This window comes from Cetorhinus maximus, chromosome 24 (assembly GCF_964194155.1).
Source record: "Cetorhinus maximus chromosome 24, sCetMax3.hap1.1, whole genome shotgun sequence".
Taxonomy (NCBI): domain Eukaryota; kingdom Metazoa; phylum Chordata; class Chondrichthyes; order Lamniformes; family Cetorhinidae; genus Cetorhinus; species Cetorhinus maximus.
In genome coordinates, this window is record NC_135902.1 from 46,714,059 (window position 1) to 46,736,917 (window position 22,859).

General features: G+C 38.7%; 1 protein-coding gene across 3 annotated transcripts in view; it reads left to right on the forward strand.

The window, feature by feature from the left end:
• The window catches only part of rptor (regulatory associated protein of MTOR, complex 1), a 427,059-nt gene that overhangs the window by 204,006 nt on the left and 200,194 nt on the right, over positions 1-22,859 (forward strand). For all 3 annotated transcript variants that reach the window (XM_078571169.1, XM_078571168.1, XM_078571170.1), the window contains 2 exons: positions 2,331-2,477; positions 12,569-12,744. In XM_078571169.1, coding sequence (XP_078427295.1) covers positions 2,331-2,477; positions 12,569-12,744 — 323 coding nt within the window. The remainder of the gene's footprint in view (positions 1-2,330; positions 2,478-12,568; positions 12,745-22,859) is intronic.

A 22,859-nucleotide genomic window follows, 5' to 3' on the forward strand; every position in this document is an offset into this window, starting at 1 on the left:
TTTAGTTTACATAAATTTTGAGCAGAATATTTTCTGGAGGCTCTCTGGATGGGTTTTAAAGTTGCTTACCCTAAGGTGGTGTGATACAAATAAGAGGTTTATAAGATTATATTTTGGGACTGTGTCTTTAAGGTAAAATGAAGGGGGTCATGTGATCTGTTCTGAAGTCTGCCTGACAGCAAGTCTGGGTGGTTTGATTGTTAGAGATTAAAGGTGGGGGGAGGCATTGTTTTGCTGGGAAGAGGGCGCAAGATGCCTACACTTGGAGACAATGACAGCAGCTTGTGCACTCATAGTGGGTAGACTGAAAGTCTCCATAGTCCCAGAAGAGTGTTGAAAATGTTGGGTTGTAAACAGTTGGATTTTAAACTGTTCATTTAGTTCCAAAATGAAAGAGAGTTGGGCTCTCAAGGATAGCTAATCAGCATTTCCATCTGGATACAAGGACCGTGCGATTCATGTCACCATGGAAATTGGTTTTGAAAGGGGAAAGAATTCTAAGATATCCCTGAAAACTCAGTCGGTCTGCCAGGGTCCGGGAGAGAGAGAAGCTAGAGGCTGAAAGTCTCTATGGTTCACCGCGCAAGAATGCAGATGGGAGCTCATGTTCGGATGGGAAAGACCAAATTCATGAGGAGTTAAAAGAATGCTGGGAGGTTTCCCTAGTTTTAGGTACAGGGAGATGTCTTCAGGAAAACTCGCACTGCCTGCAACAGCTTTGGAATTAAAAATTTTCCAGGTTGGAAAAGGAAAGGATCGGAAGTAAATTCTCGAGCTAAGAATCATTTGGACTGAGTTCGGGAGAATTGAAGGACAGTGGAACCCATACCTGTGAAACATGCTTTTTGGTTGTGCTAAAATAAAAAGGGGGGTTTTCTGTTTCGCGGTTTAAAGTTATAAGTTGCCCACAAGGATAGTGTTCGTAAATAGAACGTTTCGTCTTTTGTTATAGTAAAACATCATAAAACATTGTTTAGCCCTCCACGTCAAATCATAGCAAATACAGTATCTGTGGGGCAACATTTTTAAGATTTCGCCTGCACCCTTTCTCAAATGACAGGAGTACCATGTTGGATTGTAAATTTTTAGTCTTTTAAAGTTGTGCACATCCTCTGGAGTAAAGAACATCTGCTTCGTCCTTTTGCAATGTGCACTACTTATTTTATGTTCTTGCTGGTAGCAGGTGACCTGATTTCACAAACAGGCCTACAGTTATTTTGAACTGAAAAGAAACTCAAAATTAAGTTCAAATGTATTTTTTTCCATTTACATTTTGGTTGTAACTTCTGAGTTAAATCTAATGCAATTAATTGTTCATGCGTGATAATATCTGCAAAATTCCAAGTGATCTCCTCTCTTATTTTCTGAAATAATTCAATTGATTTATTTTTCCAAAATAATTCAATTGATGTGTTTTCTTGAAACCACAATAATGAAACCCTTTCACGTTATCAAGATTTCAGTAACACCAGTGTCTGTCAACCTGTGAATTATATTTTGAATATAATGGCTGTTATTATTGTACAAGTAATCCAGCAATCTGGACTAATAATCCAGCAGGCATGAGGTTGAATCCCACCATTGTTTGTGGATTTGAATTCAGTTAAGGAAAAGCTAATGTCAGTATAAATGTCCATGAAGCTGTCTGCTGTAAAAACTCAGTTGGTTCACTAATATCTTTCAGGGAAGGAAGCTTGATGTCCTTCTCCAATTTGGTCTGTATGTGATTCTAATCCCAAACCAATGTGATTCAGGATTTACTGCCCTTGGAAATGGCCTAGCTTGCCACTCGGTTGTATCAAAACCACTACAAAAAAATAGCACCATATGATTGCACCATTTCATTGAGGTCCATCATCTTAGAGTAACTAGGAATGGGCAATTAGTACCGGCCTTTCCAGTGACATTCACATTTTGAGAATTGATAATTCACAAAGATTGAGAGGCATTAACTGTTCTGATTAACCTCTACAATGTTAGGGATAAAATTCTTAACATTAAACAAATTTTAAAGTTATGTTCATGCGGTTATTTATATTACTATCCTTACATTGTAAAATTGAAAGTCTAGTTTAAAAAGAATTTTAAATTCATGCTGATTTCCCTTGATAATAAGACTGTGTGGGGGAATTTTATATGTAACTACACTTAACAGGTGTGTTGATGAATGATGTTGCTTCAGTATAATTAGTTCTGCATTTGTCATGACAGTAGAGCTTGCAATAAAACTAAAGTTTATGGCAAATTTCTTTAAAATAAGTAGAGAAGCATAGATCTCCTTTTTTTTCTTCCTTCCAACAACTAATTGTGTTTTTTCCCTTTTATAACAGAACTATACCCAGTATATTCCTCTCTCCATTTATGACCTTCAAACGTGGATGGGCAGCCCCTCCATTTTTGTGTATGACTGCTCAAATGCTGGCATCATAGTGAAGTCATTTAAGCAGTTTGCATTACAGAGGGAACAGGAGTTAGAGGTATGTATGCTCCTCTCTTAATGTTTACTATCACACACCAAAAATGAAATGCTTCCAGTTCATTGCAAAAAAAATGTACTGAAAAAAAATTACAATATAAGTAGTCAGGCTTAAATCTCGCCCTTGTGCCGTTACTTTTAAATATAGTACTTCTACCGAGAGACAATGAATGGTGCAATTCTTTATTGTTGAGTCATAAACCACAGTTGACGATTTCCATATCTTTCTAGATCTTTAAATTTGCTTTTAAACAGAAAATCAGAAGTCGAATCCAAGCTCAGGGTATTACATGGTCAGAGCACCCTATTATAAAATGTGATAGCAATTTTATGCTTCCTCTTCGAGAGAACTGCATATGAGTTATTGTACTCCACTACTGTAGCATTTATTTGTGAATACAGTCTGATTAAAATGAATTTTCATAAGTTAGCTGTCCAGTTTCTTATGCTAATATCCACTTGCTCCGATGTAGGCTCTTGCATTCTATCCTTCAGCATTGTGTTTTGGGGGGAGGCAGTGGTTTACCCTGTTTGTAACTCCTACATGTTTCTTAGGAAGCTTGAATTCCTTCCTCTTCATGTAGAATGTATGTCAAACAAAGGGAAGATGCACTGTTGAATCTGATTTCTGTTCCAAGGCATCTTCTAAGTATTGAACATTGAAGATGAAAAGAATCTAGCATCCCTCCATTCTTGCACATACTGTAAATTTTTTTCCAACTTTTGTTTTGGGTTTTGAAGCCTGTATGGCAGAAGTTCTTGACAGATTAAATAATCTGAAATCTAACAACTGTCATGAAATTTTAATTCTCAAATTATTATTGCGAATTCCAGAGCTTAGGGCATAGGCAGTTAAAGGCACAGCTGTCAATGGTGTGGCATTGGAAATCTGAGTTATGCAAGAGGCCATTGTTGGTGGAGCAGTTATCTCAAGAGGTCACAGAGTTAGAGTGGGTCAAGATCATGGAAGGATTTGAATATAAGGGTGAAAATTTTAAAATCGAGGTGTTGCCAGACCTGGAGCTAGTGTAGGTCAGTGAGCACAGATAATGGCCTAATTGAGTGAGTGAGGAGGTAGTAGAGTTTTGGCTGAGTATAATTTTACCTATGATGCAATGTGGGAGGTCAGCCTGGAGAGCATTGGAAAAGTCATGTCTGGTGATAAAGTTGTGGATGAATGGACGAAGGTAGGTGATACTATAGCAGGTATCAAGCCTACATGTGGAGCCTGACCCCGTGTCTGCAGATGATGCTGTAAAAGGGCAACATGCAGATGAGAAAAGGTGGCGGCCTAGGATAGATCCTTAGGGATAGTCTAGAGACAATGATGCCTGGGCAGGAAGAGAAGTTATTACTTGCGATGTTCTAACAGTGATTAGATAGGTAAGAGTGAAACCCAGTGAAGGAAATCCCACAGACATGGACAATTGACATCAAAAGATTTGGGGGAGAAGGGCGCGGTTGACAGCTGAAAGCGGTGGACAGTACAAGGAGGCATACTGCACCCTCGTTTTTGACTTTGATTAGGCCTATTTGGGTGTTGTGGCAGGGGGTGCACATCTGATTGGAGAGATTGAAACAGAGTTACTGGAAAGAAAGATACAGATTTGGGAGGCAAAAACAAATACATGAACTCTGGTTGGAAAAAGACAGGATGGTGGGCTCCTTTCAGCCAAATATGGAGGCTGCCTTCCATAATCCCATTTCTCTTTGGTTTTCATTATAGGCAGTTGTTTGTTTGTTGTTTTGTTAAAGTTTGACACTATGATAGCACGTCCCATGGCTAAAAGTTGGTTGTTTACTGTTTTGGGTTTTGTATGGGAAGCATTTAAGAGTTTCTAGCTGCTGGCACAGGGGAAGAAGAATCCTGATTTTTAACGATGCTGTTGCTTTTCTTTGTCTTTGCTGTGCTGATTAACTGCAGTAAGAGATAAAGGAACTCTTGTGAGAGAAGGTAGAAGCTCTTTTGAAGCTCTTAATCATTGTAGCTCTTTCTAAAACTCTGTTACAAAGACATATAATGTCTACTTTCAGTTATACAATGAGTGTTTATGACATGATTAGGATTTCTCCAACACTTAAGGGAGCTAATTATTGTTGACAGATTACTGCTGATAGCAATTACTCCTATCTTCATGCAAGTTTTCCTCCCTTCATCCTCCCATCCCCATCAGTATTTTAAATATTTTTTGTGTGCTGATAGACTCACCCTTTTGGATGCTTTGGCTTTAAAACAGAGAAAATCCCTTTGATTCTCAATGACACAAAGGTGGAATATTTGGATAATGGGCGAGAAATCGAAAATTAAAAAGTTTGAGGTATAAGATGCACTTAAGGATTTAGCTTTATTCCCTTTCATTTTGTTTCCTTTCGGTATTATCTATTACCGACTCTGGAAAATAATGACGAACCATTAGTCTTGGAATTGAGCATATTTAATGAATGCATTAAAATTTTAACTGAAGGAAGATAAAGATCGACTAAACTAATTTTAATATAATGCTTCTCCTAAAATTCTGGGATTTTCATGAACGAAGTACAACTTTTGAATTTTAATTTCTTGGCGTTCTGCCTAGCTGTTAATTGCACTCTGTGAGCTGTGTGATTAGAGTATGGTTTTGGTTACTGTATTGTTGGCCACCTTGCTACACTATTTGGATTGTTCCCAGGTAATAGCATGTGATGGAAAACAAATTTTGAGAGCTTGAGAGTAGGTTTTAAAGTTAATCAAATTTGAAATTGTGGTCCGACTGTTGTCAAACGATTGCAAAATGGTTAAATTTAAAGCATTATTCAAGTTATATAATGTGTAGGTGATTCATCCTTAATTATCATCTTTTTCATGTAAATGATATTGGTGATTATGGAGGCGAATTGGTTCCCTTAACTTTGTACTTCCTCACTCAAATCACCTTGAGCCCTCTGGTGCTAAACGGCAACTTTCATGTACTCAAAAGCGTAGTGAGACAAATGTTCTTTACATTTATTGCACATGTCGAGAATAAAGAGTTCTATGCTTTAACCTTAATGAGCAAAGCACAACATCCACCTTTTTTTGACATTAAGATAAAACCACCACAGTGATTACTTTTTTTCTAACATTTATAATCTATGGATTGCCATCAAAGCTGCTCTAAGAAGTGGTTTGATAGATGTTTTCATTTGTTCTGAGTGGGAGAGAGTTGCATTTAAATTGGAAAGCTCTAATTGTAGGTGTTGTGTAGCTATTAATCATATTTGGTCACCAGTATCCTTTAATTCATTATGCAGGATAAAAATTATTCTGTTACCCTAATATATTTGCACAATATAAATGAAAACATCCCCAACTCAAAAGGTTTATACTTGGTTTAGCTTCTTGTTAAAATAATTGGAAAATTTGGTGAATTCATCCTTTTAAGTTTGATTTCATTTTGAATAATCTCTAAGTCAGTTTTGCTCTTGTATAAGCAGTGATGGAGAATGTTTAGTGATAGCATTTTTTTTCTCAAATGACTTTATGCAAGTTTTCTCTCCTTTCGTGCTGAAGACATAAATTCCTTGCTGGCATGTGATTTCATGGGTACTGGGTGCCCTCTATTACATTGATTAAGTAGGTTTTTTTTCATGTGATCCAATCTGAGTATTAATCCATTAACTTGTTGTGGGGTGCGTTGAACTTGAACCCAATTTTGTCCTTATCCCATTTTTCACAGGCAGTTCCAGCAGGAATTGCTCAATAGTGTCAGGAGTAGGAACTCTGGTTGCAATCCACCCCCAACACAATATTGAGGCTATTTGTAACAACCATATATCTGAGATCAATTAACTTAACACAGACCAGGAGTTAAACTTTGAACCTTCTTGACTCACCTGTTCGCTGCCTTAGCTAGCTGAGCCATTGGAGAATTAAAGAGTCTTTTTGAGCAGTTATATTGTGCTGTGGTGTGAAAATACCACAGAATAAACCTGAGTGAGCCTCTGTGGTCATCTAGTTCTGAATGAGCACAGACTTTGTATGCTATTCACATGTCAGCTGTGACTCAGGGTAGCACTTTTGCCTCTTGAGTCAGAAGGTTTATGGGTTTAAGTCCCACTCCAGAGACTTGAGCACAGAAGTATAGACTTACACTTCAGGGCAGTATAAGGGAGTGCTGCACTGTTGGAGGTGCCATCTTTCAGATAAGAAGTTAAACCAAGATCCCATACCTGCTTTCAGGTGAGTGTGAAAGGTCCTTTGCCTCTATTTTGTGGAGAAGCAGTGAAGTTATCCCCAGTATCCTGCTCAATATTTACTTCTGTCAACATCACTAAAAGCAGATTATCTGGTCATGATTGCTTTGCTGTACTCAGATTGGCTGGCTTGTTTCCTACATTGCAACAGGGACTACATTGCAAAAAATTATTCATTTGCTGTAAAGGGCTTTGGAACTCCTGAGGTTGTATAAGGCAATAAATAGCTGGTAGGCTCCCTTTTTCTTTCTGCTGTGTTATGTTATGGATGTTGTAATTAAATTATGTTCTATACAGTGGATATGAAGAATTAGTATTTGCCTGCAAACAATAGCTGCAGTGGAAAGCACGGCATCCAATAATTAATATGCTGAGCATTGTTTAAACCTTCAGCTGGTACTTCAGTGTAATCCTGAGTGGTGTTTGACTATCAGAGGTGCCATCTTTTGGATGAGAAGCTAAACAGTCTACTAGACAGCTGGATGTAAAAACAAACCCAGTAACAAGAGTTCATCTAACGTTCTCGACAATATTTATCCCTCATACAGTTCAAAAGTATTCACTTGGTAGTACAGAATTTTGAGTATTGCTGAAAAAAAGAGACGTGCTATCGAAGCCCATGGCAATGCCTTGACCAATCAGAATCCACCTGCCTGTTTTGAATTTGAACAAAAGCTTAACTGTTCTCTGCTGCATTCTCCATAGCAACGCCTCTACCAATCAGAGTCCACTTGCCAACCAATCAGCACTCTCTTTGCATGCAGCATAAATTGTTGTTTCCTTTATAGTTGGTTTATTTTGCAAGCTGTCCTGATGAGTGCATAAAGGAAAACTTCGATAGCATGTCTCTTTCTCAGCAATACTCAATCTTAAAAATACTTAATTGGCTATAAAGTGCTATGCCAGGGGTTTTCAAATCCGTTTTGTTGAAAACTGGACGATGGTTTAATTCGTACTGCAATGCAGTAGGTCTTGGGGAAAAGTCTAGTATTTTAGAGCTCCAGGTGTGAATCTTAGTTAATAAATTATCCATGACATTTCTTAAACCTATTTACATGACTTGCAGCCAACATTCAGATTATGTGTGAACCAATCCTCCTACTTATCTCTGATCTTGTGAAGCAAAGGTAGATTCTCCTTTTGACCGTACAAATTCAATCCTTGATATGTTCCAAGATAGCTGATGTCAGAGAGCATGAGAGATGTTCGCTTGTAAGTAGATGCAAAGGTGAGAGAAATTAAGCTACTAGGGATGAGTTTCAGTGACCAAATGGATATTTCCTGCCCTTAATCTTTCCTGTATATACAGATATCAGTGAAAAGTCTGATAGGATATTGATTTTTCATATGTTTGAAACCCAATTAATAAAGGGTGTTTCCTTTGAAATATAAGTTTGTTCAATCCTATAATGAGCAATGATGCATGAATCATACTGTTCCAGTATTAAGTGCCTGACCCACTCTGGAAACAGAACACATTTGACCGCTATTGCATTGTGTGTTTGGTTAAAAAAAAAGTCCTCATGACTTCCTCTGAGAAGCAGTATCCAGCTGAAGCAATGTATATCTCATGGTCCTAGAATATTTTTCTAGAAGTAAAATGCATGAACTCTAGATTCTGATACAAAACATGAAACATGTCCTAGCTTTCAGGATTGATTGTGAAACTGAGGAGTCGCACTCAGCTCTCATCGGTGCAGTCTAGTATACCCAGTTAAGCAAATTTATTTGCTTGGATGGGAGCTATCAGCTTGTTTGCTCTGGTCATAGAGTGCACTTGGGGATTCCATGGCCCAGTGACAGCAAAGCCCACTGAAATTAAAGCACTAAACAAACTTGGCCTTGAGGAGATGTTTGAAGATTGTGTTATGGGCCCACAGTCTCTGTTTTAAGTGAATAGTCAGTGCAAGAAAATCTGGTAAGATCAAAAAAATAGAGAATATAGCAATATAGCAGTTCCCCTGCAGTGTCTTCCTATATATATTACAGAATAGCGGCTGAGTTGTTTAACCCATTAGAAGTTTAAAAAGCATGAGCACATCAGTAAGGTGTCAGCCATGGCTCAGTGGTAGCACTCTGCCCTCTGAGTCAGAAGGCTTGGAGTTCAAGCCCCATTCTTGAGCGCGTAATTTAGCCTAGCACTTCCGTGCAGTTTTGAGGGAGAACTTCACTGTTGGAGGTGCCATTTTTCAGATGAGAATGTTATTCAGGACCCTGATAGCCCCATGCCAATTCAGCGACACTGTTCAAAGGGGAGCTCTTCCTATGTCTTAGCCAACGTTTATCATTCAACCATCAATAAAAACATGATCTTGTTTATTTTGTTGCTGTTCATGGGAGCTTGGTGTGTGCAAGTTGGCTTTGGTGTTTCACACATTATGCTTAAAAAGAAAAAAATAAATAATTGGCTGTAAGAGCTTTGTGACATCCTGAGGTTGTGAAAGGCATTATGTAAAATCCGTGTCTTTTTTTAGTCCAATGCCAACGGGGATGTTAAGCTCCCTTTGGCTGGTTTTGTGAGCTTTCTAAAGCAGCAGTACAATGTGATCATCAATGGAGCTAGCTGCCTTTGGGGGGTTTATTAGTAGTGCAAATATGCCGCAAGTTATTGCATTCGAAGTTGCAAAGGCATCTTAATTCCAATTATAATAATGAATAATCCCTGATGTAAGGGTGACTGTGACATGGTATTTTTTCCTTGGCATATGAAATGAGGGTGTGAACTGCTGGAAGAGTCTTCCCACTCTAAAGTTGCTGGTCTCTCCATCTTTCAAGACATTTCTTGTTGAGTCAGAATTTGAAAATATGAATAGGTTGTGAAGTTGTGTTTAAAATGGGCGTTATATCCAGGTGGAGTGACAAAGGTATTATGGCACCAACTTGTACTTATTTAGCACCTTTAACATAACAAAGCAAGTTGCTTAACGAGGTGCTTCATAGGAGCTTTATATAGTTCAAGTTGAGGCAAAACTACATAGATATTAGGGAAGCTGGCCAAAAGCTCGATCAAAACACTAGGTTTTAAGGAGCATCTTAAAGACGAAAAAAAAGTGGAGAGGTTTAGGGAGGGAATTACAGAGCTGAAGACACAGCCACTAATGCTGGAGCAATTAAAATTGAGAATGTCCAGGAGACCAGAATTAGATGAATGCAGATTTCTGAAGGTTGTGGGGCTGAGGCAGATTACAGAGATAGGGAGGTGTGAGACCACAGAGGGATTTGAAAACAAGGATGAGACATTTAGAATCGAGGTGTTGCTCAACTGGAAGGCAGTGTAGGTCAGCAAGGGTAATGGTGACTGCGGCTTTATATTTCTTTCTTCTAATTTTCAGGATATGTTGATTAGTAGATGTATGAACAGTCCAAAGAACCGATTAATAGTGCCAGAGCTGCAAATATACAGACTGTTTTTATATAAAAGTAAATTTATCAAATACCCAGGGCACTGTCTCCATATAAATGTTTGAGCAGCAATCCAAAATACCTTATTAGTCTCCTGTAAATATTGCAACAGTGTATTTTGTTTCATTTGGCATTTTTTCTCTCTTTAAAATTGAGCTGTTTGGTTGCGCTCATTTAATTTGTTGTGCAATTTCCATATTTTGTCCTCTAGAATATATGAAAGGTTTGATATATTTTGAAAAGCAATCATCACAGTGAACCTCCGTTAATCATTTGCCTTCACCCTCTCCTGTGATTAGTACTCTCAGTGCTGCCGGTTGTTAAAAGCTCTCTGTCTCATCTCTTCCAGAGATAACATTCAAAAGCATTTTCCAAGCATCTATATACGTAATAATATTGTCTGGGGATCTGTTCTGATTTGCAGCTAAAACTTAGCTAGCTCGGAACTGTGATGCACTGTATTTTCTCCAATCTGTAATGAGCACTGGTCAATTGATAAATAATCCTCAGGATGCTGAATAATCAATAAAAGAATGTGAACATCTGGGCCTTGTGTGTGCTCATTGCCTGCAGCAGCGCAGATTAGAAAGTAGGGCGGAGGGCAACTTTTTACTGAATCATTTATGTGAAATTCAAAAAGCCATTAAAGAGGAAAACAGCCTGTCATGCTCAAATTCTCAGATCAAATTGCTCACTTGCTTTTGTTTTACCATAACTTGTGGAGCTGGATTTTAAATGCCAGTGTCACAAAATTAACACACACTGACCTCAGCAGTCCCTGAACCCCATGCTACTGGGAGGAGTACTATTGTAAGGTTTCACAACTTAATTGAGACTGAACTGCACCCATCTTCATTACAGAACAGACTCCTAAAAATCCCACATGTCCTGTCATATATATGACTAAGCACTTGCATGTGTGCAGTGTTGATTTTTAAGTTCTGTTGGTAATGATGCGCATGATCATTTTGTTAAATCTGTGTATGTAGATTTTGTACCATAAATGGTAGGTGACAACTCAGTTATGGTTATGCAAAACAAATTTATGTAGTGTTGTTAACAAGGTGGAAATCACAAGTTTTCTTGAGACTTTTTGTATCATTTAATTTGACTTTTTTGTTTGCGATATCCTGGCACATTGATTTACTTTTCATGAGTAGTCACGCTGCCTGGTGCTTTGTTTTGTACTTCTCTTGAAGATGATGTTTCAGAAAGTGAACGCTCTTCTTTCAGTTAGTATTGCATTATATACTTTAGTGCCATTGATACCATTACTGCCATTTAAAAACAAATCAGTTGAGTAAATGAAACCTCATTTTAGAGATGAACTCCTTAAGCCAAATCACAAGCGCATACTCCAAGTTGCAAGATTGCGGCTTTGGATCGTTGCCCAGTGATACCTGTTGGAAAATGTCCCTGTGGCTGTTGGGGAGGGCAGGGCCACACTTGGCTCTGATATCCCTCTTGCTTGAGGAGCCTTTCAAGTCTTTGCCCAAGTTTTCACACAAAGAACAGGCAAATAGGTGAAGCACAGAGGGCTGCTGACACTTTCAGAACAATATTGTAGCAACATCTTGAGAAAAAGGAGGAAAGAAGGATATAAGTGAGCTCTTTAGGCACTTAGCATTTTAAGAAGAAGCTCTCTTCAAGTGGGATACAAAGAACTATATTGCTGTGATATTCACCCCAATGTTTCTGTCCAGCTAACATGATGCAAGCAGTAAAACATTAATTAATGTAGACAAATACCGTAGGTCGCAGCATATAAGTTGACCCAGTGTATAGGACGGCCTCATTTTTCTCAACCCCCAAAATAATGCTTTTGCATATACTCAGCATATAAGTTGACCCCTTTTTCAGCCACTATTACATTAGTAGTCAGCCTCAATTTTTCACCCCATAAAATGGATGTTTTACTTACTGGCACCTTATAACTGGGGGCACGGAATTAAGCAAACGACGTGGGCTGTGTGGCGAAGGTGCATGGAACTTTTAAGACATACCCACACAGAGCAGACCCCTTGTGGTGAACAACAAAGGTGTGACCATCCACAACGGCTATACTCACCGTATAAGTCACCCCGCATTTTTTGGAGGGACTTTTGAGGCTTTGAAGGTCGACTTATGCGCCAACATTGTCAATATATAGTCTCGCTTGCATCCTGTCGGGTGTTTTTAGCTAAGCATGTATCGCCTGAAAAATGCGCCACTGTGAACATTGCCATTACCAGGTTAATGTTAGGTTGTTACAACGCAGAATACACTGTTTGGAAATGAAGTTTGTGATTATTATCTTTTGTGATCAGAGAGTCAGTAAACCGACATGCTCCCTTGATAACTGAAAATGCTCTAGTACCTCTCGCATATGATTTTTGATATACAGTTGGTACCATGAATGCAAGTTCTTAGATTGAAGCCTTTAAGCTCTAATTATTTCTACAACCTGAAGAGTTTTGAATAATGGTCTCAATCTTTCAGGTTGCAGCCATCAATCCAAATCATCCGCTTGCACAGATGCCTTTGCCGCCATCAATGAAGAACTGTATCCAGCTGGCTGCCTGTGAGGCCACTGAACTTCTGCCCATGAATCCAGATTTACCAGCAGACCTTTTTACTTCCTGTCTTACTACGCCTATCAAAATAGCATTGCGCTGGTAAGTTTTGCTCTCTGTAATGATGTCATTTTATTTTATTGTGCACAGTAGTTGCTTAAGTAAATTGTGAAAAGTAAAGGGCTGAGTTACTCAAATGGGGATTTAATTATTGAGGATACAGGTATATCGGAAATAATAAATTACTATTTTTATTTTTTTGCTTTTACAAATGATGGTCAAAAACCTGGAATTTTCTCCCAAACTACATTGAATTTACCTACACCAGATGGACTGCACCGCTTCAAGAAGGCAGCTCACCACCTCCTTTTTGAGGTCAGTTAGGGATAAGCAATAAACACTGGCCTTGCCAGTGACACTTACATCCCAAGAACAATTTTTTTTAAAAATTCTGGCCCGTACACTTCCTGTAAGTAGATATTAACCTCTTCAGATGGTCCCCCTGGATCTGCAGTCCTTCTTCAGTGTCTCCATATTAAATTGATTGACTTAAATGGAATTCTCCTGAAACAGTTTGCAGATACTTCTGTAGCTACCACTTTCTCCAGGCTCTCACGCACTGATTTGAACCGCTCTCAGATGTTGTCTCACAGAAAGGCAGTGGACTTTCACCACTACCACAGCTGTTGCTGCACATCTTGGGATAGATCATGCAGAATCTCCATAAGCGTTTGACATGCTAACATCCTTCATGTCATGGCAGGACCCTTGAGATCCATTTATTTGCTTACAGCCAGGGATCAACATGCCTCCACTCAACTACATCAGACCCCTTTGCATCCTATGTTTTTCTTGTGGTATGTCTTACCACGTGTCAATTCTTCATCTCTGCTCTGCACTCCTTTTGAGTGGGTGTTATTGGGCTACTGTGTGTAAGGGAGAGTGTGATTGATGGGGTCGGTAAGTGATTGGTAGTTGGAGGTCGGGGGAACTGCTGTGTGCTGTTCTCTAGCAATTTCCTATGCTGTCTTGCAATTTCTGGAATTAAAAAAAAGTACTATCAACTTTGAGTTTGAGCAGCACTCTTATCTTCATCAGTTTGTGGATCACACAGACGGTGAAGAAATTTAAGAATACATAAAAACATCAAATAAGGAAGGTATACAAACCCACTGAAGGTGCAGAGACGTGTAAGTGCCTGGTTAGGTTTGAAGCCATTTCTTATTGCATCCATTTTATGTGGCTGTTAAATGCCAGATGTTGACACTTCCTCATCCATTGGCATGTGGTTCTCTGCATTCTGTGCTGTTTTCTCCTGTAGGAGGAATGCATAGTGTAAATTGGCTGCTGCAGTCTCCATATCTTGTAGGCACAATCATTCAAGATTTGTCCAATGGATGGTACTAATGGTAGGTGTCAGCAATCCAAGAATCTACGATATGAGACGACTTGTTTCATTTGTTCATGGGATATGGGCAGCAATGGCAAACCCAGCATTTATTACTCATCCCTAATTGCTTTTGAGAAGGTGGTGGTGAAGCGCCTTCTTGAACCACTGCAGCTCGTGTGATTGTAAATACACCCACAGTACTGTTAGGTCTTATACTTCTCTATCATGGTTGAATGTAACTGAGTGCCTTGCTAGGCCATTTTAGAGGGCAGTTAAGAATTAACCACTTTGCTGCAAGTCTGGAGTCTCACAGACCAAGGGCAGTGGTTTCCTTCCTTAAAGGACATTAATGAATCAGATTTTTTTTTTAACCATGATCTAGTAGTTTTGATGGTCACTATTACTGATATTTGATTTTTATTCCAGATTTATTTAATTAACTGAATTTAAATTTCACAACTGCCATAGTGGGATTTGAGCTTGTGAATCTGAATCATTAGTCCAGATGCCAGGATTACTAGTCCAGTAACACAATTACTATGCTGATGTTCCAAGTGCAGCTGCAGACAGTTAAACTGACGAAGGGTCATTGACCTGAAATGTTAACTCTGTTTCTCTCTCCACAGATGCTACCAGACCGGCTGAATATTCCTAGCATTTTGTGGTTTTTTATTTGGGACTTCCAACATCTGCAGCACTTTGCTGTTTTATTAGAAACAGACCTTGCTGTAGTTGGGGAGTTAGCGATAAGGGGGCATAAGTTCAAAATTGTCAATAAGAAAGTGAGGAGAGCGGTTCATAGACATTTCTAAGAGTTGCCATAGTGAGTGGTTGAGGCAGGGACCATTTCATCACCGAAGAAAAACAGTGGAGAAATATTTGAAACAAAGGAAAATGTTGTGCTTTTGGGGGAGGGATAGTCAGTGTGATTAATTTTGGTTTGCTGTACGAAATGCTGATATGGACACTTCAGAACAAATGACTGCCTTCTCTGCTGTAATCTTCTGTGGTCTATGCATCAAAAGTCAAAATGGTGAGGGATCATTGCAATAACAAATCTATTATAGGTCAAAGGTTTGATGGTATTAGATGCAGACATTATAGTTATCAGCAAATTGCCCCTTTAGCAACTTTGAAATTCTCCACCACCCTTCTGTTTCAATAACTGTCCAAACTCATTTCATATTGAACCTTAGCAGTCATCAGCTAGCTGTAGCTGGGCATGAGAACACAAGCAATTGCTTGAAATTACAATCTCACAAATCTTACTGGTGTAACAGTTGGAGAAATTCACATGAGATTTCTTAATGAGGAACATAGATGGAAAGAGTTTTCAACAAATATTTATCAAAAAAACTTATGCTCGGAAAATATGAAATTGTAATAACTTTATATTAAGGCATTAGAACTTAAAAGTTGTATAAAATGTTAATTTTTTATGCTTTCGTCAGATATTCTCTCAGACCACACCCTGACATCAAAGGTAGCATTTGACCGAGTGTGGCATGAAGGAGCCCTAGCAAAATTGAAATCAATGGGAATCTGGGGGAACTCCCCAATGGTTGGAGTTAGCACAAAAGATGGTTGTGGTTATTGGAGGCCAATACCTCTGCCTCAGGACATCATTGCAGGAGTTCCTTGGGGCAGTATGCTAGGCCCAACCATCTTCAGCTTCTTCATCAATGACCTTCCCTCCATCATAATGTCAGAAGTGGGAATATTCACTAATGATTACACATTTGTTCAACACCGTTCGCAACTCATTATGTACTGAAGCAGCTCGTGCCAATATGCAGCAAAACCTGGACAACATTCAGACATAGGCTGATAAGTGGCAAATAATATTCACGCCACACAAGTGCCTGGCAATGACCATTTCCAATTAGAGAGAACCTAACCATTTTCTTTCTATATTAAATGACATTATCATCGCTGAATGGGGTGGGGGGCTGGTGGTTACCATTGATCAGAAACTTAACTGGACCAGCCATATAAATACTGTGGCTGCAAGAGCAGGCCAGAGACTGGGAGCAAGTAACTCGCCTCCTGACTTCCCAAAGCCTGTCCACCATTTGCAAGGCACAAGTCAGTGGTGGTATACAAGTGTGATGGCATACTCTCCACCTACTCGATGAGTACAGCTCAAACAACACTCAAGAAGCTCAAACCATCCAGGAGAAAGCAGCCTACTTGATTGGCATCCCAACCATCAACTTAAGTATTCACTCCCTGCACCACTGACCGTGGCAGTAACATGTACTTTATACAAGATGCACTGCAACAACTCACCAAGCCTTCTTAGACAGTACCCTTCAAATCCACAACCTCTACCATCTAGAAGGACAAGGCCAGCGGGCATATGGGAACATCACCACCTGTAAGTTCTCCTCCAAGCCACACATCATCCTGACCTGGAACTATATCATCGTTCCTTCACTGTCACTGGGTCAAAATCCTGGAACTCCCTCCCTAACAGCACTATGGGTGTACCTACACCACATGGACCAGCAGTTCAAGTAGGCAGCTCACCACCACCTTCTCGAGGGCAATTAGGGATGAGCAATAAATGCTGGCCTAGCCAGTGATGCTCACATCCCAGGAAAGAATAATTTAAAAAATTGCTCAAGGTTGAATAGAGCGTTGTAATTAGTTCACTTAATTGCTAAGAGCCCTTTTGGGTTCTGATGTTTGGAATACTCATTGGACCTGGTAGCTGTGGCTCGAAACTGAAAATCAAGTATTATTAAAAGTGAAAAGCAAACAGGAGGAGCAGTATACCAATATAGAAAATTTCACTTGGTAACAGGACACGTAATATAATTGCCTTTGGCTTCAATAATAAGACTTGACACTGGACTAAGTTTAATAATCCTAGTAAAGCTGCACTAGCATTCATAACTTAGATGTGAGGTTTTAGCTTCAAACGAAGCCTCCAGCTTCCATTTCAGTGGACTTAGGAGAGCCAATGAGCTATGTTTCCACAGACTCATCCCATGAGCAGTGGAGGCAGAATCATTGAATATTTTTAAGGCTGAGTTGGATAGATTCTTGATTAACAAGGTAGTCAAAAATCTTGGAGGGTAGACAGGAAAGTAGAGTTGAGGCCACAATCAGATCAGCCATGATCTTATCAAATGGTGGAGCAAACTCAAGGGACTGAAAGGTCTACTCTTGTTCCTTGTTCGTATGATTGTCAAAATGTTTTTTCTCCCTCCACAGTGCAATTCTAGCCGTATACAGAATCCATGGTGCAACCTCAGTCCAAAGGCACTAAGCCCACAGTAAAACAAATTTAAAGTGACATCTAATAAATAGTCATGAAAAAGATATAGACTTTATGACGTGAAATGTGACAGAATTGCCAATTCATCACAGTTGTCAGTCAAATCAAAAGTTTGCACTTTTCTTATTTAACGTTTGTGGATGAAATATTTTATAACGCTGTCACTCTAAATCACATTAGTCAGATGTTGCAATGCTTACATAATACCACCAGAGGAATTTCTGTTGCGCAAAATAGAATTTTATTATCAAATGATAAATTGTGCTTTCCAGTGCTGTTTAAACTTCTGATCTTTATCTGTAGTATCTGTCCTCTCATTGAAGCTGAACAGTCTAGTTTCAGCTCACTGTTTTTACCCAAACTGATCTGAACCCTTTCCATTTGGTTTCGATTAGCTGATGCATGGGGCTTGCTGTATTTAAAAAAAAATAGAATTTAAGGCCTCCACTTTTTACATTGGTATTCCACCAAGTGCATTAAAATTCTCAGACAACATTCATTTCAAATGGAAATGTTTGGCTTACCTATGGCCAGAAATACAAGGCACACTCAACTAGGCCTTTAACAGTGCTGTGGAATTTACCAGGTTTTGGAAATAGGCTAGACTCTGAAGCATAGGAGCCTAGTCTATTCCTGAAATGCATCTATTCAAATGGTTCTATAATACAAGGTGAAGCGTTAGTTTTAAAAGAAGTATTTTCAAAGATGTGTACAGTAATCTGGAGTGTCCAAGGTGACACTTGAATTTCTTGAAGTTACTAAATTTTGAACAAATAACTTTTTGTAGGTAGTAAGTGGGATCTTGCTGATTGCAGATTAGTTGCCACATTTCCCAATGTTACAACAGTAGCTACAATTCAAAAGTGTTCAATTGGCTGTAAAGTTCTAGGGGACACCTTGAGTTGTCTTGAGAAAGGTACTATGTAAATGCTAAAAGGGAATTTTAGTTATTCAAAGCTTTTTTTCCAGATCTATTTTGAAGGCTACTTACATACTAAAAATATTGATCTTTTCTTGCTATCTCTATTTTGCAAAATGTTTTGGAAAAAATATCTGTACCAGCTCCTTGCCAGCTATATTTTTAGTTCTTGCTTGTTTGGCTTGCTGGCCTCCTGCTTTTGTTGCTTCCCAACGTGTCTTTTCGCTCATTTTGAATTGGTAACACCAGTTACAAATAGGTAAACCATCAAATGCACCAATGCTTCTCTGAAGCAAGGCACACCCATCAAGGATGTCTATGATTTGATTGCAGACATATACAAATCATAATTGTTAAACAATGTAAGAAAAACTAAAAATTACTTGCATTTTACTGCATGTTGCATAGAGCGCACTGGTAGGGAGCTGTGGGGCTTTCGCGAATGCATTTGTGAAGTTACGATGAAAATCAGTGACCACTGGGATGGGACATATTAGAAGATCTACCGAGCAGCAAAGCATTTGAATGTCTCTTTCTACAGTTGCAAAATCATTGCAGGGATGCTACTGAACGTTGCATAGAAGCTGGAAAATCCGCAAGGTCATTGCTTGGAATTGGCACTGATATGCCAAGTTGACAATGATGTCAGGTATAGTGTCTTCCAAACATAGTGATGTTCATGCCACCACCCCCAATAAGGTCCTTCTTTCCTGAAGGGCTGACTCTGGTTATTTTCTGTCAGCTATGGGAACCAGCCCCATTTCCTGTTCTGACCCAGTGTCTATTTTCCTGATGCATGTGTGTACTGGAGGTGAAATTTGTACCTCAATTGATGGCTGTGAACTACCATGATGCTACGTTACTACTTCATTTTTCAGCAGTTCTGTCAGGAGGTAGATGTAACCCATTACAGCATTTAGTAAATTCTGAACTATTGTTACTCTCAAAACTGCTGATAATTTGGAGTATTTCGGGGCGGGGCGCTTTGTCAGGTCCAGCATATCTTTGTTTTCCTATAAGTCTCGGCACTATGTCAATTCTGAAGGCATGCAAAGTACATAGATTTATTTAGAGGGAGTTCTCGGGGATATCTTAACTGGCACTATCTTTACAGCTCTCTTGTGGTGATGGATGTTGTAGGTTTAAAGCTTTAAAAGCGGACCTGGAGTAGAAAAAACGTGTTTTACAAGGTTAGAAGTGCAGAAAATCAGTGCTGATGAAACTTTGTCACAGGAGGACTTATGTATGAAGACAGCGATCTTTGACCTGATTTAGACAGGAATGGCGCCAAAGGGAATTGGGAAGTAATGACTTTTTTTGATACTTGAGTGACTGGGTTTATTATTTGCTTCTTGGAGGACAGTGGTGACCTTTGATTGAAACAGTATTGCAAAAAATGGCTCTGACAATTATGGAGAGTTGTGTTTTGAATGGAAATAGTTTGCTTATTCAGCATGTTTCTGTTCACCTGCAAAGAAGATATTGTCTCAAGTTGTTGTTTCCATGTTTTGGTAATTATATTAACTGAAGAAAGTCAGCAACTTGAGCTTCCACTTCAGATCTATAATACGTTTTACAGTTTAATTTTATAAGTAACTGTCACTTCAGTTGGAAGCAAATTGAGGCAACATTTAACTGCCTGAAGATGAAAATACCCTTGGTAACAAAATGTAAAAATTTTTATCTTGGTAGGGTCCTCTATTTATGATACCTCAGATCTAAAATGGATGCTGCTCTTTTCCAAGATTTAAAATGAAGTACCGAGTTGATCAGGTGTCAAAAGACTGCAGTTTTTTAATCAATAATTTACGATAAAGGCATTCAGGTTGATGAGCAATGTGCTTCAAGTGGAAACTTGTGTTCATTATCAATAGCTTTTCAAAATGATGTGGCATTTCCCAGGCACGCTTTGCATTTGTGAGGTGTAAATCAAGCTTCAGAAAACATATATCCCATGATTTGATTTCCTGGGGTTAATATGATCATGTGTCAATTTGTCATTCCACTACCTTTTCAATGGTCTTCGACCTAATCACCAAGTAGCCTGCTAAAGCGCTACTTCAAAAGAACTTCAGAGTTGTAAAATGTGACAAAAATGTTTTTTGACCATGTCCCTTCTTTATACTGCACTTTAATTTCCTTTATAAATTACAATACTGAAGTTGGGCTTCCTGATTCTGTAAAAAAAACAATATGTTGCCTTGAAGCCTAAATGGCTACAGAAACAACATTGTGAACAATTTTAACCTTTATCTAATAATGTGTTGATTGCAAAGTTGTTATAGAGTGAATCCACCACTAGAGACACTCACTTAATCTAACCAGGAAGACCAGTTAGTTTGAGCCAGCTATTATGTCAGTGGCTTAAACTGCAGTCTAATGTATATTTAACAATTTATACCTAACATTGCAGTTTGCCACCTTTGGGCCTGCAGGGTTTATAGATGGTGAATGTGGTCTAGAGTATTTGTTAAACTAAGGCCCACCTTCAAATGAGTTATAGTTATGAAAATTGAGCATGGTGGCTGTCTAGTTATTGTGAATGTGAATCTATAGGTTAAACCTATACAATTCCTGCAAAGATTTTATCTTGGTTCACAAAATTATCTCTGAAAGGCATTCTGTCCCAGGCTCCGCAGGAAAGTTTTCAAAGCACCTCCCCCGACTGGTTTATCTACCCCTTCAAGAAGCGACTCTATGCAGCCTTTAATCTCAAAATTCTCACTTTTGCTGCTTTTGTAAATGACCATATTAGTTTTAGTTGTTTAGCCTGTTATGAAAGTGTCTAGTTTAGCTTGTCAATAGGCTTAAGTGCTGTGAGGACTAATGAAATTCCCATCAATTATCCAGTAATAGAATTTGTTTACTGGGATAGCCTTTTCCAGGTTATTTTGTTTGTATGGTCGTGTTTCCGTTTCTGGGGAGCAAGAACTCACCCATGGAAATAGACTTTTTGTATCAAAGAAGAAAATGATCGCAAAAAAGCCCAAACAATAACAATGAAAAAGGCCTTGGCAGCAACTAAATCTAAATTATACATATTTTATTTTGCATAATTCTCAAGCAGACTTCAAAGAATGTTGAAAAATTAGTCCAAGAAAAGCCTTGGATAGCTGCCTTTGGTGGACTTCAAAGCCACCTTGAAGGGACAAGCTGATATCTTTGCTTATCTCTTTTAAACCATCCACCAGTAGTTGATAATTATCTTTGTGCAAAGTAGCAAACACACTGAAATCCACAAAGTTGCTCATAATTTGATCCTGATGAGAACAAGCTGTTGTCAGTTGTGAAATTCCAGAAAAATTGTGAACTAATGCTAGATCACTTGGAGTTACTTACTGAACTGTTGTATTGGTTTGATTCTTAGGAGGACATGAGCTTCATAAATTGATGTTTCCTATAGGTTCCCTGAATACATTTTGCTTGATGCCACCCTTTCCCATGCAATAGCCATCTATGATTTAGTGGCTATTAGTGGAAAATAATCGTTAGATAATTTTTAAGAGCTGTTTTGTACAGTAAAATCAGACAAACAACAATGAAATGATCAGCCATTTAGCCTGTTTTTGGCGATATTAGTTGAGGGGGATATTGGCAAGGAAACTTAGAAAAACTCCTGCTCTTCAAATATTTGGATCTTTTAACGTTTACCTGAGCAGGTGGGTGACGCTTGGGTGTAACATTTCCTTTGAAGCCTGCCAACACAGCCAAAGTATTGGAATGCCAACTGAGATTTGATGCTTGAACCAGTGATCTCCTAACCTAGTTGCGAAAGTACTATCAACCTAGCCAGGCTGACTCTCAAGCTGCTGCCCTCAGAAAAAGAAAGTATTTATATATAATTGAGAAACAAAATTGAAAGCAAAATACTGTGGATGCTGGAAATCCGAAATAGCAATGGAAATTGCTGGGAATGGTCGCCAGGTGTTGTAACATCTGTTTTTCTCCCCATTGATGCTATCAGACCTGAGTATTTCCAGCATTTTCTGTTTTTATTCTATATAATTGTTTTTGTTTGTACAAGATTCATTTCACACGGTTGGTGTTTTTAAGTACCACGCAAATATCTCTTGAGTATCGGATTTAATTGTTCTTAAACACATTTTTCAACGCCCACTTGAAATCCAATATTCCATACCTTAAATTGCTTGTATAATGAGCATTAGAGTGAATGTCTGGATGCTGCATCAGCGTGAACATTTTCAGTTTGCATTTTATAAAGGTGAATCTGCTGAAGCTTATAGTTCCGAGGAAATTTGTGCAAGCACAACACTTCCTTGTCCAATTTTGCAGTGAAAATGTGTGCATTAGATAGTGTCAGCAATCATGAATAATCATGATGGTAAACCATAATGTTAGGAACACAATAATCGGTTGGTTTATGACCTTGAGGATGTTTTGCAGTACTGAATTAGCACAATTGCACTTACCAAAATATTAAAGTACACGTTGAACTTTATTAAAGGAAATCTACACATGGAAGACTTGTTAATTGTTAGTAAGAAAAATTAGGGCAAACTGTGTCATCTGACATTTATTTTGTAATTTGATTATCCAGTCCAATATTTAGGATTGTTCAAGTCGACTAGAATTGGGGGCAGAGATTTTATAGATTCTGTTCTCCC